Raw genomic sequence first — 18039 nt, 5'->3', positions numbered from 1 at the left:
AAATTTTAATTGTGAATAATAATTTCTATTGCTTTTCCCTTTTCCTTTTGTCAAAAATAGAATTACGACCTCTAAAAGATGCTTCAGCTCTATAGCACGTGCAAAATAGTAGAATAATTAATAGTTTTGGACGGTTTTGAATTTCGGGTGGGAGCTGACACGATATGATTGTTCTCAACCGCGCATATCTGTGTAGAACTTAATAAACCTATTGAAACAAATAATGTAGGCTTGCTCTTTGTTCCTGACGTGATTTCTGTCGTACATGATTTACCTTTAAATCAAATAATTCATTTAATCAGCAAACTGGCACCAAATTGTGTTTGCCTTTGGCACTTGCACTAATAAATTCATTACTACAACAAACATCAGCTAAGTCATTTTGGGTCAAATTATGGCTCCTATCTGAACTTTAACTAGAAACTAAGCCGCAAAACAAAGAGTGCATGTGATCGCATTGTAGCTATGCTAAGCTTTACTCTTTATGAACTCAACCTAGGAACATTTTATTCACACAGCTTCTGTAATAGTCGACTTATTTTGTGAGGAGAGAGAACGCCATAAGGAAAATTAGGTTTTTAGACCAAACAATTTGTTTACGCGTCTGGCTTCAAGATATGAAGATTTGTACATAGCGGATACGGTTTCTAGTTTCAGACGACCGCTATTGTGCTAAATAATTTCACATTCGCGCTTCAGGAAATAGCTGCTCGTAAATTTTGTCTGCCACATTAACTTTATTGATGCCCTCGAAAGTGTGGCCTGAAATTGTGCCAAGGCTCAGAAGTGCTCGCAGTTTCTAGTAAATAGTCATGCGTCTTGAATTATAAGTTTGCGGTTCTAATTTTAGATTTAAAATGTGACGTTGATATCTGGAACCGCCTTTATTATTTCCGTGTCATTCAAGATTCTGCATGATTGCTGAATCTGAAGAAAGTGAAAAAATTTACAAATTATAAAAAATTGTACCCCCGCCCCACAACTCCATGGTACACGACTTTTACCCCTCCCTCACACTCACTTGCAAGTTCACACATATTAAGAAGCTATATAGTACTAGATAATTTTGACCTAGGTCATAAATTGTACGGTTCAAGAAATTTATAAACTACTGTATTTCTAAATTTTCGCGGATGGTTTTGTTTAATAAATGTTCAATGTGTTTTGCTCTTAATTATTAGAGAGTTGAGTTTGGAATCGTCTTTCTGAAGTATTTGCGGTGTTTCATAATTTTTGAAGGTAGCCTTGAGCTAATCTGAACTTGAAATAGAATACTTGAAATTCTATGAATGAAAGCAAGTCTGTGTCTAAGTCCCCTGCTGTGACCACTGCTCACATCGTATCAATTGGGCGTTAACTTAACGGACGCAGGTGATCACAACGGGCTTCCCATTTCCTATTTGCTCTTTTGTCATCTTTATTTACCGATCTGTCGCCGTCTAATTAAGCAACAAACATACGTAGCCAACGGATATGTGACTGTAAGTGGCAACCTCCACAACTAGCCACCCAACTATAAGTTGCCAAAGCGTCACCTCCTGTTATTGAAATAGATATTGCAACTGCAAGAGTATTGCGTGCAAAATTGCTACTCTCGTTGTTGGGTTTAAACCTGGATAACGTCCCCACGCTGTCTGTAAAGCCAGACAAGTGGATCAAGATTTTGAAAATTGATTTACAGTAGTTTAATCTTTGATCAAAGTACCCTGAAATGAACTTGTATCCATGCCCGAAATGAACTTGTATCCATGCAAAGTTATTCATATCTTCTATGCTTGTATTTTGTATATTATCGATGCATATGATAAATTAGTTCTTTCGATAGTAGCGTGAGCTGCTGCATTAACTATGAAGTACCATACCACCTTTATGCACATTTTATACTTTTTGAAAATTTCCACTTTTGTTTTTTGATTTTTACCTTTACAGCATTTCTGAATTACGTAAACGAAAATGAGTTCGATAAACCTTTAACTCAGGCAATATAAGTTAAATAGAGTCAACATCAAGGGGAAGACAAGTTTGAAGTTTCCCAGCAAATGCTTACATAAATTGATTTTTGTCTGATAAGTATTTAGTATATTTTAACAAAAATTTCTGCTTAGAGAACGATATAATTCTGTATATTATCTTTGAAATAGTGTTGAGCTTGGCGTCGAAAGCTTGCACCAATATCCATTTTAATTTGTGGGTAATTAGAAATATATAAGAGCAATCTGAGTAAATTTATCAACGTAGATATCATTGACAAAGTTTGCCAAAATTGAAGATATTTTCATAGCCGCCCTCAACTTAGCCGGCTATTATAGCGGCACTTTTTAATTGCTCTCAGACGAAGTTTGTAGCAATTATATTAGTCCTGTCTTTCGTCCTCAAAAACGGGATAAACATGATGCGCCCAGCGTGCATTAGGTGCTCTTAGAGCCTTTAAGCTGACTAGTCTCCAAATATGCGATTCACAGAAACTGTTTTAGAGACTTATACTTATGGTGTGAAGGGCGGTTTTTAGAGGTTGACCACCCCCCCCCGCACAACAGCCCCCCTCCCTTTTACCCCCACCCCTTCAATTAACCTAAAGCTAGCTACTGACAAAGCCAACTACTCGCCGGTCGGTTTGAGAGCAATTCTCTTTTTTTGGAGAAGTCTCTTTTTTTGATCAGTAATTCTGTGTAGTGAAGTTGATCAGGAAATGAAACGTGCGAAACACGCTGCTTTACTGCAGACAATTGAGGAGCGGAGCGAAAAGGTAGTGTTTTTTTAATTGCTCTTGAACGAAGTTCATAGCAATTATTGTAAACGTGTCGGTCTTTTTTTATGCAAATTTTTTGCTTGACCATTTTGCGTTTTTCTTCTAGAACATTCTTTGACTTCTCAGGTGACTTTCTCACGCTTTCGTTCTTCATTTTTGAGTGACCTCTATTGCTCTCACTCCGAAGTAATGCCTGTTGCTAATATAAAGTCGGTTGCAGCAGAGCAAAAACTAGGGGCCAAATAGCACAGTCAGCAGTTCTTATGTTTATGAATCGGGAGGTCAATGGTTCGAAGACCAGTTGGGTCCAATGTTTTTCCACACGCCTGTCGTTCGAGAGCAATTCTTCCGACGTTAGTCGGTTGATGTTTATAACGCTAATTTTGAGAGAGCGAGAAATTGGTTTAGTTAAATTTCTCTAAGCGAGCAAAATTTTTGTTCAAGTGCATTTTTTCAAGCAATTCTTTCGTTTTGAAGTTTTGTTTTGTTCTTTTACGGTTCGAATAAGCTATAGAAATATTAGGGTTGTTTTAAACGCGTTTTTGTAAAATAACTAAATTTTGTCGACTATTTTTCAAATTTTAAGTTCATATAAGCTATTTTTGTTCTACTGTTCTGTTATTTTTTTTGGTTTCTTGAGAAGCAATTGTTTCAAGAAGACAAGTCGCAATATTTTAGATGTTTTTAAATCTTTTACCGCTTTTTTCGATTTCTTGGTTTTTCCTCTTTTTTTTCAAAATAAGAGATATTTGTTAGCCCATTACAACTTTCCTCTTATTTGGTCCTTCATTTTATGATACCAAGTGCAGTAATGCCGATTTTTTTCTCATGTGCTTTATTGTTACATGAGGAAACAATGATTTTTTCAATTTTTTTGAAGTTTGTTTTTTGTTATTTGGCCTCAGATTGATTCTGGTCATCTTGCGTTGTTCTAAGATATTTAAGTTGTTTCATAATGAGACCGTCTTGGCGATATTGCGACTTTTTTTGTGATCAAAATTTATCCGACTTTGTTCATCTTCAGAGCTAGGATGACCCTTTTTATTGCAACCCGAAAAACGGCAACCAGAATAGTGGTGAACAAATTTCAAATACGAATTTCAAGAATGCTTTTGTGGCAACCCCTGCAAAATCGTGCGACTCGTAACCCCAGCGCATCCCCCTCCCCACCACTGCCGCGATCACGCCACAGCCAATTAAGCTAAGGCGAGCCTACCTAAATCCTAGGTAGCTACTGAAGAAGCCAACTGCTCGCCAGTCGTTTGAGAGCAATTCGCCCGGCGTTAGTCGGTCATATTTTACGAACTTTGATAGTTTCCCTGAAATCGCGGATATCTAAAACTTTTTTGAATTTTACCTGCGGAAACATCTCAAAATGGTCGTAAGAAAAAGTACCCCAAGCTATACTTGGGTTGGCACAAGCGGATTTGGGCGGACAGGTGAATTTAGAAAAACGATGATCATTGTGGAAATATTTGGCGGCCATAGCTTCAGTAAGGTTTTTGTGGTCAGGAAACCATGAATCTGATTCACCGATTGTTTGTTTTTAGGTCGAACCGCCTTAATACAGGGGGTATCAAATTCTTGGGCTGCTAGACTGAGCTCTACTACAATGCATTGTCTATTCCGAATTGACGAGTCACTTTATGTGTCACAATTTGACTATGGAACCGACGAATTGTCTTATCAACTCATGTGGAAATTTTGGCCAGCGGCATTCGAAGCAGAAACAGGGGAACCGTTCATCTTTACTATGGACAGTTTCGATGATACTCTTGTGACTGTGTAAGTTTGGATACACTGTGTTCCATTTGTTCACAATATTCTTATAGTTTAGATTAGGAGTCTTTCTAACGTTTAGACTTTGAAATTTTGCCCAATGACAAAATACCCAATGTGCCAAATTAGCCAATGACATGATACATAATTAATTCCTTCTGATCTTCACATTGAATAGTCCGTCCGATCACGAAGTATTATCTGGAATTACAAGCATATTTTATCAATTTACCGGTTATTTTGATCTTCTATTCGGCCGTGATAGTTTCATTTCATGTCCCCGGGGGGGGGGGGGGGGCAGTGTCATGTTAGAAGATTGAGAGAACAACCTAATGTAAATTGTGCATAAGATAAGCTTGACATAAAATGGCATGGCCTCGGTGATGTTAAATATAGTTTTTCGAGCTTGGGTATAATTAGGCTAAACAATCTTCTGATTAATTTTAACAGAAGTGTTAATATTTATATTTTTTGGGTATTTTTATACATAGGGTATTTTGTTGTGACAGCTCTTTTAACGGTAGCTAGATAGTTAGAAATTTAATAGTCATGTAGGTGTTAAGTGTATTGTATGCGTTAGGTGATTCATATAGTCATTTTGTGTGTTGTTATCGATTCGTTCAGAATGAGTTGTAAGGAAAAACGCGTTTATTTGTTTGTTTGTTGCAAGTTTTTTTGTCGCAAGGCGCTGCTATTAGAGGAATAAGTTTGCAATTATAAACTTGTAACTTTGATGAACGGTGTCTGATGTTCTTTTGTATGTTTTTCTCTGCCAAAGGAAATATAATAGCGTTTTCTACCCCACCTAAATAGTCACATGTTTCTTTTGTATTATTATTTGTTGCGATTAATCATTGTTTTTGATGTTTCTTTTCATAGTTTATTGTCACTGACTTCATTTTTTTTTTTACAAAACTCAAGATACACATTTGACAATTTATCAAAACATGAATGTAATTAAAAGTCTGCAAGCAGCAAAACCCTAAAAAATGTTCAAAACCCTAAAAACTTTCAAATTTGGTCGTGTTTGCTTTTCGAGGGCTATCAAAGTCTAAGGTGCTTGTCAGGAAATTGGTTAATTTATTGGCTAGCGGTCTTTAAAGTTGTAATTATCAGTTTGCCTTTGTCCGAAAGGACGTGACTCAATAAACTCTTTCGAAGTTGGGAGCGTTTTGCCATGCGTGAATTTCCTGACATAATTAAGTTTACATTGTTCAGATATGACGAATAGTGCTATCGGTTGTTTTAGATAGGTTTGACCCCCTTTATTCCCTGTGTTGCGATCTTCCCAAGGCCTGTGAAAGTTTTGTTCTCTCAGAGTGATGAATAATCAGGGCAATTTAGTAATGAATGAATCATTTCTGTAATTGTTGAATGTGAAATTCCATTAGAACATTTGCGACTTTTGTGAAAAATAACTGAATTTCACGCGAAGCGTGATGAAATAATTTTTGTGGCTATGATGTAATGTTAGCGGGATAGATAAAAACTTTGTATGAAGATAATGTCTCAGGTGCAATAAAATCTGATGCAATTGATGCTGTAGCTATTTATTTTGCTTTCTTTTTCAGGAGTTTTGCTTTCTATTTTGGCGTGAATAATGTAGTTCAAAGTGAAATAGTCCAGTCTATTAATCCCCTTGTCAGCTTCTTTCTAGGAGAGGGCAGTTTTACTAAATTTGTAATACGCAATTGCAATCTCAAAATTTTAGCGTGAGAATATTTATTTGTCTGGGCATTTTTAGATTTTTTTGCAAAAATTGTGTTTGTTAAAAACGTCGATCATAACTATCAAGTGGATGGCGAATATAAGCAGTTGGAACCGCAGAATCTTTTCCGCTAGTGCATTCAATCTGGGACTCAAACATAACATCTCAATTTATGGGTGTTCCGACCCCACTTGTGGTCGGAGGAACTATATACTCAAATGGGTTTTTTTTGTTCAGACAATCAGAGAAATGTGAGTGGTATCATTAAAAAGCTCGCCAGCGCAGAGTTAGGAATTAAAAATATTTTTTTGAATTTTCCTAGGAATTATCGAGGTTTGAATTTTTGTGTGAACACAGGAAATTTGGCATGATTTGTTCACTTTTAGCCTAATTTTAGTTCAAATTAAGATTTTTCTATAAAAATATCAATTCTAGACTACTTCTCACGCTACTAAATGAAGCATTTTTTCACTCCTAATAGACGAAAGGCGACGAAGATGCTAGTTGTGGTCTCATGGTTAAGTTTCTATAAAAAAATAAATCTCGAATTCTCTTTGAGAGTAGTTTTTTTAAGAAAAATTTTTGCTTTTTTTGTTTTTTAAGTCGCTTATAGACTAGTCACTTTCCATATCAAGATTCCGTTAATGACGAAACTCACGAACAGTCAAATGAAGCCCATTGAACAAAAAATTCGTTTTCGAGGGATCGCATTTGTTTTGTCTTCTACTCTGACTTTTCGTAATTTTTAATGAAAATTTGATTTCCTTTTTGAGATTTTACTAATTTTCACTAACTCCTATAGCATAGACTCGTTGACTAAAAGTGCAATAGGCTCCTTAATAAGCATTAAGTGAACCTATCTAGTGCTTTGCGTGGACAGCTAATGGCTGTTAAGACATTAAAAAGAATTTTCGATTTTTTAACATTAACCGATCTTTAACCTATTTTTTGAACTCTATGTCATTTTCAGTAATGACAGGAATTTCTTGCTTTCTACTGCAACCAAATATAATGTGGATAGCGATTTTGACTTCTAACTATTGGTTTTATGACTTCAATGCCACGAGATTTAATCATTTTTTTTTTGGCTATTTTCTCATTCTATCATTCTGTAAAGCACTTTGAGCTACCAACTGAGGCCATCGTTTTAAAAAATAATCTTTAGACTCGAAAAAGGAAGTTGGTTAAAAGAGCGCCGAAACGGGTGCCATTTTTTACTTTTGGTATACTCTAATGTGGTTATTTGAAGCCGACTATTCAACTTCTTAGTCCCATTTATGCTCCTCTCCCTCCTCCCTCCCCCCTCCCCGACTGAAGCAGGCTGCAATTGATTAGAGCTCCCACTAGTCGTTCGAGATCAATCAGTCGGTTATGTCTTTTTCAAAAAAAACATGTAATTAAATTGATAACGATAACGGATGCAAAAGAACATCATTTTATGTGAACAGCGTTGTGTGAGAAAAAAATTCTTGAAAGTGATTTTTGGCTACCTTCAGAGGTGCATTTATATAAGCCGGATTAACTTTTGCATATCACTCGGACCATGTCTTAGTATGTAGAATGATGGTTGGAAAATTCGAAGAAGAAACGAATTTTTAATACTTACTCTGTTTTCAGGCACTTTTAAAACCTGTCTCATTTTTCTTTTTTTCTGAGTCGATAAGATCCTATAAAATAGTCTCAGTGATGACTTTGACATCTAACTGTTATGATATGAACGCACGGAGTCAAAGATGTGTTTCGGTGTATTTTTTGGCATCAATTGGCTAATCAGAACAACCTGCTGGTTTATTAAACGGACGCTTGAGGCTAGCATTGACTTTCGGATTTTTTATTGATCATGCGCAAAACAGTTGATCAATATATCCAAAAGAGCGCAAGTTGTACAGATAGTTATCATTTATCATTCATATATGTCTATATATAAAATAACGGCTCCGAGAACGTGCTGGGTTTAAAACGAATGTTAGTTGCTTGGTTCGTAATCAAGGTCGTTTAGCTGGACACCAAGTTGTAAACAATTTTATTAAACGTTATGACAATTTGGAATCGCTGGGATAGTTAAATTAAAAAAATTGTGTAAAACCTTTCTTTGCTCAAAATTTTTTTGCTATATTTTGGCCGTCTTTTGAAAGCGTTTGTGGTCTCCTTTCTGGTTATAAAGCCTCCTTATTTGCAATCTCAAGATATGGTTCAGATATTCAAGAATGCTTAAATAGCAACTTATCTAGTTTTTATGAATTGTGAAAAAAACGGAAGAGGGAAAGAATTTGAAACTTGAAGACTATTTCTTCGCCGAGAGACAAAATTGATAGTCTGTTCAACGGTTAATTCTGTTTCTCCAGAGATTTCAATGATACCACTTTGGCGTCTCGCTGAAAAATATAGCAGCTATCTAGCTGCGCAGTATATTGGATTGACAGCAGTTATGGATTACAGCGGTTTTTGAAAAATGACAAATCGTTCTTTGTGACTAATATAGTGAGCAATTGGCAAATGAAATCATTTTTGATGACGCGTAAAAATTATGCAAAATGGATTGAATGATGAAGTTGCTAATTTGAAAACTGTTTTTCATCAACGCGCGCTGTTCACGTGACTTGAATAAAGATTTAGGTTTGAAAAACTGCAGTTTAAGATTGCAAAAAAGAGGATAAGTTGAACTTGAGTTTTTAGTTTCGGGAAAAGTTTGTTTGTGTTGTTGCGTGCTGTTCTTGAGCTGACGTTCGTTTTGAAAATAAACAGTGGTTTAATCCTGGCGTAGTGTTAATAGAAACAGAAAAACAAATCCGGAGGCGCCTTCTTCTGATCTAAATCCACTTGTCAATTCTGTTAATTCCCCACACTTCACAGTTGGAGTGAAATGTTAGTGGCATTAGAACTCTCTGCTGTTCATGTGATGTCCATGTGTTTTGTGTTAGGTTTGATCTAGTCCATGAACTATTCACGCTGGGCTAGCGGGAAATTCGATTATTGAATGTTCGTTGTTTAAATCAGGCATATATCAGGGATTAGGATTATATTGTCGAGATACTGGAATAGGAAGTTGAAATTTTTCCGTTTTGTTTGAGAACGCAATTTTCTCAGAAATTTTTTCGAGAGGCTCTGAATCAGCTCTAGCAAGGTCTATCCTCATTCTATATAGCGTCAAATTCAATCATATTTTTTGCGTCGTACTTTATGTTCTACTTTTCAACCCGAATTATTTGACCCCTTCTATCTTTTCACCCCGCAAACTTTTCAGCCCAAAATTTTTATTTCCACAAACCTTACACAGCCCTAATTTTGATGATTAATTGTACCAATTATATAATGAACTGAAATCGGGGTGAAACGATGAAAGGGTGAAAAGATGGGAGACCATTTTCTATGATACAACGTAAGATAACAGAACTCATTCCTACCTGTTTTAGGAAATAAATACTGAAGGTCAAAATGTTGCAACTAATGATCTCATACGCAAATAATTTACGTAATTGTACAGCAGTCTAGTTAAATTTAGTGTTTGTACTTTATGTATGAGTGTCTGTCAAACTATTTGTTTGTTTGTTGATCGTGCATTGTTCTTTTTCAGCTCCCTCCAGCCAGTAGATGAGAAGTTAGCATTAATTAATTAATTGTGTTTGTTGCATTAATTCACTCAGTCAACACGTTTCAATTCAACTCACTTGACCGTTGCTATCTCACCACTGATCAAAATTATTTTCAAATATTGACTCTCTAGACATATCTTGACTTACTTAATTTAATTTGGTGCTACTACCTGTACTACTACTACTATTACTACTACTGACTCACTTTCTTGAAACGCATGCGCATCTCTTGTTAATTAAATAAAGATTGAAATTTAGGAGAAATGTGTATTTGGGCTTACAGGGCCAGGGGAGGGGAGACGCATAATTTCAAAAACTCCAATTTTTACACTTTGCAACCATTTTTTAATAAATTTATAAATTTATTGCATCAACATGGTAAATTTATGTTTGTATATTTTCTATAATTTTATCATATTTTGAGAAATTTATAAATTTATTAAAAAATGGTTATAAAGTGTAAAAATTGAGTTTTAGAAATTATGCGTCTCCCCTCCCCTGGCCCTGTAAGCCCATATACACATTAGTTTTATGTTGATAAGCTGTACTGGTGGCAGTGTTTCATTCAATGGTCCTCACCGGAAATCGTGCAAAGTATCGATTGTGCTTCAGCGCTTTTGCTACACTCTGAGAAATCAAAATATGTTTGCTTTGATGTTTAATTAATCTCAACCAAAGTTTTCAATAATGATTTTAGGTTCTGCTGGTTTTTTAAATGAGATTTATTGTCTGACCAACCAAATCAATTCTGTGGTGACTGGAGATAATACAATAAAGTCTGCGGGCGCGGATTAATGCTGAAGTTTGTAGAGCTTGACCAGTCTCTGCCATTGCAAGGAAGGCCTACCTTCATGGTGATAATGTCGGTTTTTGAAGTTGCGCAATTTTCTCGAAGGGTATTTTAAGAATTGAATCTGCCTTCCTGTTAGGCTGGCCTCGATAAGCGCGACCTAGCGGCATCCCTGTAAGCCGTTTAAGGGCAAATCATTCGACTTCATGTTTCTTAGAACAAACTAAACCGCCTCTATTGGGCGAATTAATTACAAGTCATGAAATTCAGTCTTGGCATTTAAAAACTGTGGGCTATGGAATTGTTCACCAAACTGTAGTATTAACTCTTAAAGAAGGTTCAGGGTATCTAATCTATCTGTTAATAACGAATCTCCAATGTCAATGTAATTAATGACTGATAGCTTTTATGTTCTTTTTGATTTTTGCGTACCAATAGCGAGGGGTATTATCGATCTCATTTTCTAGCAATTTAAAAGGGGTGCTTATTTTGCACTTCTCAATTTTTTCATATATGCCCTCATTGACTTTCGTATACCAGAGATGGCTTGCGTAAACTATATGAATTAAATCTGATTAATAGCCGCCGTCAGCCTCTCAAACGGCTATTACTTAGGCCCTCTCCTTTTTTACAGTTCAAAGAATTTGAATTGTATTGGGGCGCTGTGTTTTAAGATGTTTTCACACATTTTTCAATTACTTTGATATTTCAAAACGGGATAAACAGGTAAAACCCAGCGGGCATTAAGTTTCAATAGAGGCCCAAAGTGAGATTTAGTAGTCCTTCAAGTGCTTAGAGTGGTGGAGCTGCTGGGATGGCCTTAATTTTTAGGTTAAAGATCATTTTTAGTTTTGGGGCCCAAAATGGTAGGTTTTCATGTTATTTTTGTGAGTTTTTTTGTTTGATTAGTCCAAGGTTGAAGTTTATAAAAGTTGATGAAGGTCTTTTGCGAGACAAAATTACTTGTTATTACCATTTTTTGAGCTATGTATTTTGGTACTACAAACACAAACACGCAAAATAATATCAATTTTTGCAATTTTTAATTTTTTTGAAAATTTTTGTCAATTTTTGAGTTTTTCCAGCCTCGGGGGCCAAGTAATCTTCTTTAGAGTTTTATAATAGGGTGCTGAATATTTTCTAGTAACAATGGATTGTTTTTCAACATTTTAATATCTGCAATTTTAGCGTTTTTTTTTTAAATAAAAGCTGCAATTTCAAGTTTTTCTAAATTTTTTTTTGTCAATTTTTGATATTTGTCCAGCCTCAAGGGCCAGAAAACCCATTTCACGGTCTGATTAAGAGCTAATGCATGGTTTTTAGTGTCAATAGAATAATTGTTTTCAACAATTTAACATTTCGAATTTTAGAAAATTTTTGATAAAATTTGCAATTTGCAGTTTTTTGAAAACATGTCTTTTATTCTGTTTTTCTTGCCTCAGTGGCCATGTAACCTCCTGCAAGGTTCGATAGTATGCTATTACATAGTTGCTAGGGGGCAATGGAATGGATTTCAACATTTTAATAGAACGAATTTTTTGAAATTTGAAAATTTTTTTAAAGGGGATTGCCTATCGATCTTTGAGCCAATGAATTTCTTAAGGCTTGGAATTGGGTTACTGGATAGCCTCTAGAGACACAGAAATGGTTCTGAAGATATTGGTATCTCGATTGTCAGCAACATTTCAAAATTTTCAAATAATTTTAAAATTTTTTCTGTCATTTTCTGAGTTGATCGATCTTCAAGGGCCAATGAATTTTTTCAAGGCTTGCAGATATAATCCGGGACCGATTTCAGAGAGAAAATTGGTTTGGAACATATTTTCGAAACAGTTATATTTAAAGGGATCAATTTTTGCCTTCGGGATAAAAGCTTCAAAAGTTTTAGCAATGATTGTTCAGTTTTAGTTCAACTTTTTGAGATGATTTTGCTTGTGTTTTGGCGGGCATTGTTTGAATTGATCTGCTGGTCAGGTAGAGTACTTCTAATATTTTCGTTCAATTCTTAGGATTGTTTTTCAGGACTTGTCCTGCTATGTTTTTTTTTATTCGCTTTACCTTTTGATCACGTTTTTCGTTTTACATAAGTTACGATTTTCACGTTTGACTTCTTAGTTCACTCACTGTTTCCACTGAATGGATTATATATTCTTTCAAGCATTGAATTACGTAATTTAGTGAAAATGGTCAATGTCAAAAGAACAAAATCAAAAGAAACGGGATAAACCGATAAAGCCCGGTCATTAAGTCTTTTTGAATTAGGTTATCAAAGTTCTATAGAGCGATTGCTAGCTGATATTAGTATTAAGCTTAATAACCTTTAGTTTAGAAGCTGAAGTAAGCACAGCGTTAGAATCTAACTGAAACTGCACATTGAATTAGAAGAATTTTTGAAACTAAGGAAAATTTTTTGTCACTTTCTATCTCTTTTTTTCTTTTTCTGTTTCAATACCGATGTGCATCTAGCGCATCAACGTCCGCTATTTTCCGGCAGTCTGGCGGCTATGTTTGTTTTTCAAGACGTTAGAATTCAAATATTTTTGTCAAAAATGTTCGCAAAATATAAACGATTTAACGAATGGGGCTTACAGTGGTTAAATAATTTGAATGATGTTGAGCCAGTTGTCATTTTAAGACATTAGCGTGAAAGTAGTAACAAGTTATGAAATTTGTCTGAAAATTTTCAATTTTTCCTGATTCTGTGCTATCTTTTAGCCTGGTGGGGACCACAAGGACGTTTCTTTTTGTCTCCAGTTTTTAATAGCCGCGTAAATTTCCCACCCGGCGGTTTTTACGCTACTATTTTATATTTCTTTCCACCTCGTTGAACAAAAGTTTGTTTTGCTGTACCTCCTTTTGCCGCTTTTTTACTATGTAGAGTGAATACTATTCTAATTTTTTAGCTACATTCTGCTCATTCTAAATTTGCATTTAGAGAGCATTTGCAAAACAAATCTGTCAATGCTTTTTGGGTCCTGCTCTTTTAATGTTATTAATGTGATAGTTTTTTGGGAGTTTAGAAGACTTAAGAGATTTGCTAATTGTATAAATACTTTAAGGTTTGGAGTACAATAATGTTTTGGACTAAGAAAAATTTTTGAAATGATCGAATTTCAATTTAATTGTGCAGCACAGCACGTTTTTAGCCTCATTGGTTTTCTTGACTACGTATCTCAGGAGTAGTTCCGTGGCTATTTTGTGGCAATTATCCGGCTATGTTTTAATTGCTCTCATACGACGTTATATCAGTTATGTTAGTCATATGGTCTTCTTTTAATGCGATCTTTCGCTTGACTGAATTTTCATCCGACCCTTTTTTTACTTTGTCCTCAAAAACGCGATAAACAGGCAAGGTCTAAAGCCTAAAGATTAAGGCGAAGGGCCTTAAGTGAATGAGCGGCTATCTTAGAGCCTTACGCCCTTCTAGTCTTTAAGTATGCGACTCATTGAAACTGTTTTGAGGAGAGATTTGAATGGTGTGAAGGGCGTATCATAATTTTGAAAGTTTGTTGCCCCAAACACCCCCACTCCCGTCCACTCTTACACCTGTCGATTTGGACCCCACTCGCGTTCAGCCCTCCCAAACCTACCCAACCATCTCGTGCCCCCCTGTACTCTGCTTACCACTGTCCAATGCTAGCATCCCTAAGCAAGCCGCCCGCCGATCATTTGAGAGCAATTAGCCCGACGTTAGTCGGTTATTTTTAAATAAAAGCGGCCGTCAGCAACTCAGTTCTAATTTCTAAATCGATTTGATTTTCTGTAGCCTAGCTCTGTAATTGTTTTTCTAGAAGCAATTTCATTTTTTCCTTCCTTGCCTGAGCCAACCTCTGACTGTTTTAAAAAAATGACTGAAGAGATATTTTACTTTTTAAGGAGATTTAATTTTTATTTCTATGAAGGCTCTCACGTTTAAATTCCACCAGCAGTTCTAGTGGTCTTGAGAAGGCATCTCAACATTATCAAAGACTCCTAAAACCTTCGAGTACACTTTTTAGAGCAAAAAAAAGTATTTTTCTAAAAAAACATGGGTATCGGTATTTTTAATAGCCGCCCTCATCTTCTCAGCCGGCTATTATAGCGCTCCTATTTTTTTTTTTACTTCGTCGAATAAAAAAATGTTTCGCTTTACCTCATTTTGCCGCCTTTTCAACATTTTGCGTGAAATCTTTTTGACTTCTCTAGGCTAGTTTTTCTCTTCTCTCATTCTGCTAAAAGTGATTTTGAACATCAGTTGCTCAGCAAAGCAATTCAAAATGAACAGTCAGTATAAAAAATTGAAGTCAGAAATAGAAACGGGATAAACCCATAAAGCCCAATTTTAGATGCCCGCTATTTGAACGTCGGTCCTATAAGTATTAGTTACCTCTCTCTAATGCTGATTGTTATTGATAGTAGACCCTGTAGCCTCTCTCTAAGAAACAGAAGTATGTTCAACTACGAAATGCCATCAAAATAAATCGGACTTAAAAAAATGTTTTTGTACGAAAATCTTTTTTTTTTCAATATCTTCTGTTATTTCAATCCCAGTCATGCTTATTGGAATCAACGGCGGCTATTTTCCGGCAATCTGCCGGGTATGTTTAGGTCTGTTAAATCAAGATATTGGGGCCAGTGTTCTACTTCGGCTATATGTTCATTTTCCATTAAATTTTAATTAGTGCATGCTAGTCCTTGTTACTTGCACTGTGTCTTCTTAGTTCTCATATCTTTGCCCGATCCTTAGATTTCATTGCTCATAATATATATGGTTACTTGAGAAAAGCTTCTTTGATGTTGCAGGTTCGCGAAGTTGTTCAAATGGAAGCTTTTGTTTGACAATGTTGCATCTCTTTCTCTGACTGATTCATAACATGGCACTTCATTTTTTGTGCTTTGTATCTATTTCGACATTGTGATAACATCAAAGTACAAGTAGCTCCTAAGCAGTTTTATGTGCAGCATTTGTTATAAATTAATAATTCGACAACAAATTAGCGTACGTGTTTGTTAGACAACTGCTTTTCGTTGTATTCAGTTGTTTATTGGTCGAAATGAGGACGATAAGTCGAGTGAAACCATTAATAACGAGTATCGAAAGGAAGTTGTCTAAGGTGTTCAGTTTACCAGCTTGGGTGATTTTAGTCCGTTTTAAATTCAAAATGTTATTAGATAGAATTATTTGACATTATCAGTAGACAGTTTTGCGCGTTTTGTTTCATTAACGGAAAAAAACACATGCCTGAGTAAATTAAATCAATTAAATTCGCAATCCAATGAAAACCGTGCTATAGAAATATGTAGATATCATTGTTTTGGAGCTACTGAAAGTAAGCCTCCACGGTACAAGAATTAATTTATGCTCTTTTTTACAGTGACGTCAAAGTGAGCGAAGGTCTTCTGAGTGGAACTAAAATAATCAACAGCTCTATTGCAATTGCCAATATTGACGAAGACAGAGCAGGAATCTACAAGTGTATAGTTAACACAACTGCTGGGTCAGAATCCTCGGCAGGAAATTTTTCCGTATTCTGTAAGTTGAAGATACAGAATCTTGCGCGTCTGGATTATGCCGGTAGTAATGCAATGAACACTCTTTGAAAAAGTGGCTGTCATGTGAAATGAAGCAGGTGTGCTTGCGACGTTTAGATTTATCAAAAGTGAATCAGCTATTATTGATTTTCGCGGTTCCATTTAGTTAGAAGATCACCATAACTACTCTTCGAGTCATAAAATTGGGAGAACTTAATGCTAGCCCCTATTATTGTTCTGACAATCTGACTTTTTTGGGCGTTAGAGAGAAACTTTTGTTGTTACCAATTCTCCGTGTCTACAATTTCACAACAAAGAATAATTTCAAGAATTTTTGTTTTTTGAAAAAAGTTCGACGCCAATTTTGGACACAATATAACCACAACGGCTTTTGGCTTCTTGAGGGAATCTCAGACAGCAATTAAGTTACTTTTGTAACACTGTCTCTATCTATATCTTTTTGTTAGAGGAAAAGGATCTCAATCCTTTCTTAGCCATTGTATGAACTACTATCAACTTTGTCATTTTATCCGTTTTTCAGATCGTTTTGGAAGTTTGATATCTTGAAAAAAAAATCACATTGAGATCTGCCATAGCTAATAGAAAAACCTATTGAGATCTATCGGCCTCTCAGCGGCTATAATTTAGCCGCTCTCCTTTTTTTACAACTCAAGAATGATTTGTTTTGGGGCTCTTTTTCTAAAGATCTGTTCACATTCTGATCATTTTTGACGTCAAATTTGAGCTGCGATTTTGATTTCGCCGAAACAAGAAGTGGAGCGAAAAAGCAAGTGGTTTTGCGAAATAAATTTTTTTGTCTTTAATTTTCAAGTTGAGTGAGAAAAGGGCGTTTCAACAAATATTTGATCGAGGTTTTCGCAGGTTGCAGTTTGACATTGATTTTTACTGTTTTTTCGATTTTTTTGTTAGGATTGTTTTTAATAAATTTCCGCGCCCATTCCGAGTCATTTCTGGCTATTTTTTGTCTAGTCCATGAAAATGATCTGAATGGTAAGTCAGAACTTGTGCTGCTATGTTTTCCTGAATCCAAAGTATTTGGATAGTCTTTTTATGATCTGTTCACACTGTTTTCGGTTTTTTCACATCAGTAAAATGTCAAATTAGATTGATGATTTGAATCACACTAGAGTAGTAAGGGGAACAAAAAAGTGAGTAGGTTTGAAGTGTGATTTTCAAATTATTTTTGAAGTAGAGCGAGAAATGGGTATTTGAACAACTTTCAGTTTTTGAAGCCTTTTTTTCTCGTGTGGCAATTGGAATTTGGTTTCAGTGTTTCTGCTCTAATATTAATATGATGCCTTTAATATAATACATATGTCTTCTAATTGCGCCCATTTGCAATTGCTTGAATCCATGAACGGGCAGGGCAACTAATGCTGTCATATCGCTTAGTATCATCAATTGTATCATTAATAGCAGTTTTCTTTGGTTACAAATGAGGCATAAATACAACTGAATATTGATATGAGTTTAATACTAGTGGTTTTCATGACTGAAACTATTTGCTATCAGTTTTTAATGAGTTCTTGTGTTTTGGGAATTTGTTGTACTTTTTGTTAATCTCATTAGGGACAGGTCTCAGTTTGCGTATAGGGATTATTTAAATGGATTTATTTTTTCCGCTTCAAAGCTCTGCTTTCTATGACTTGGTCACTATTTGTTTTCAAGTACTGTTGCCGAAGTGGTTTTGCGAAATAAATTTTTTTGTCTTTAATTTTCAAGTTGAATGAGAAAAGGGCGTTTCAACAAATATTTGCTCGAGGTTTTCGCAGGTTGCAGTTTGACATTGTATTTTACTGTTTTTTCGATTTTTTTGTTAGGATTGTTTTTAATAAATTTCCGCGCCCATTCCGAGTCATTTCTGGCTATTTTTTGTCTAGTCCATGAA

General features: G+C 35.4%; 1 protein-coding gene across 6 annotated transcripts in view; it reads left to right on the top strand.

The window, feature by feature from the left end:
• LOC142334730 (protein sidekick-1-like) overlaps window positions 1-18039 on the top strand; it is a 276341-nt gene that overhangs the window by 229142 nt on the left and 29160 nt on the right. For 5 of the 6 annotated variants that reach the window (XM_075382988.1, XM_075382989.1, XM_075382986.1 and 2 more), the window contains 3 exons: window positions 4300-4534; window positions 9811-9834; window positions 15974-16131. In XM_075382988.1, coding sequence (XP_075239103.1) covers window positions 4300-4534; window positions 9811-9834; window positions 15974-16131 — 417 coding nt within the window. The remainder of the gene's footprint in view (window positions 1-4299; window positions 4535-9810; window positions 9835-15973; window positions 16132-18039) is intronic. The other variant, XM_075382987.1, reaches the window with a different exon arrangement.

The sequence above is a fragment of the Convolutriloba macropyga genome, chromosome 2, assembly GCF_964194025.1.
Source record: "Convolutriloba macropyga chromosome 2, txConMacr16.3, whole genome shotgun sequence".
Classification (NCBI taxonomy): Eukaryota; Metazoa; Xenacoelomorpha; order Acoela; family Convolutidae; genus Convolutriloba; species Convolutriloba macropyga.
The sequence above is the reverse complement of the archived record's forward strand: the minus strand, read 5'-3'. Positions and strand labels throughout refer to the sequence as shown.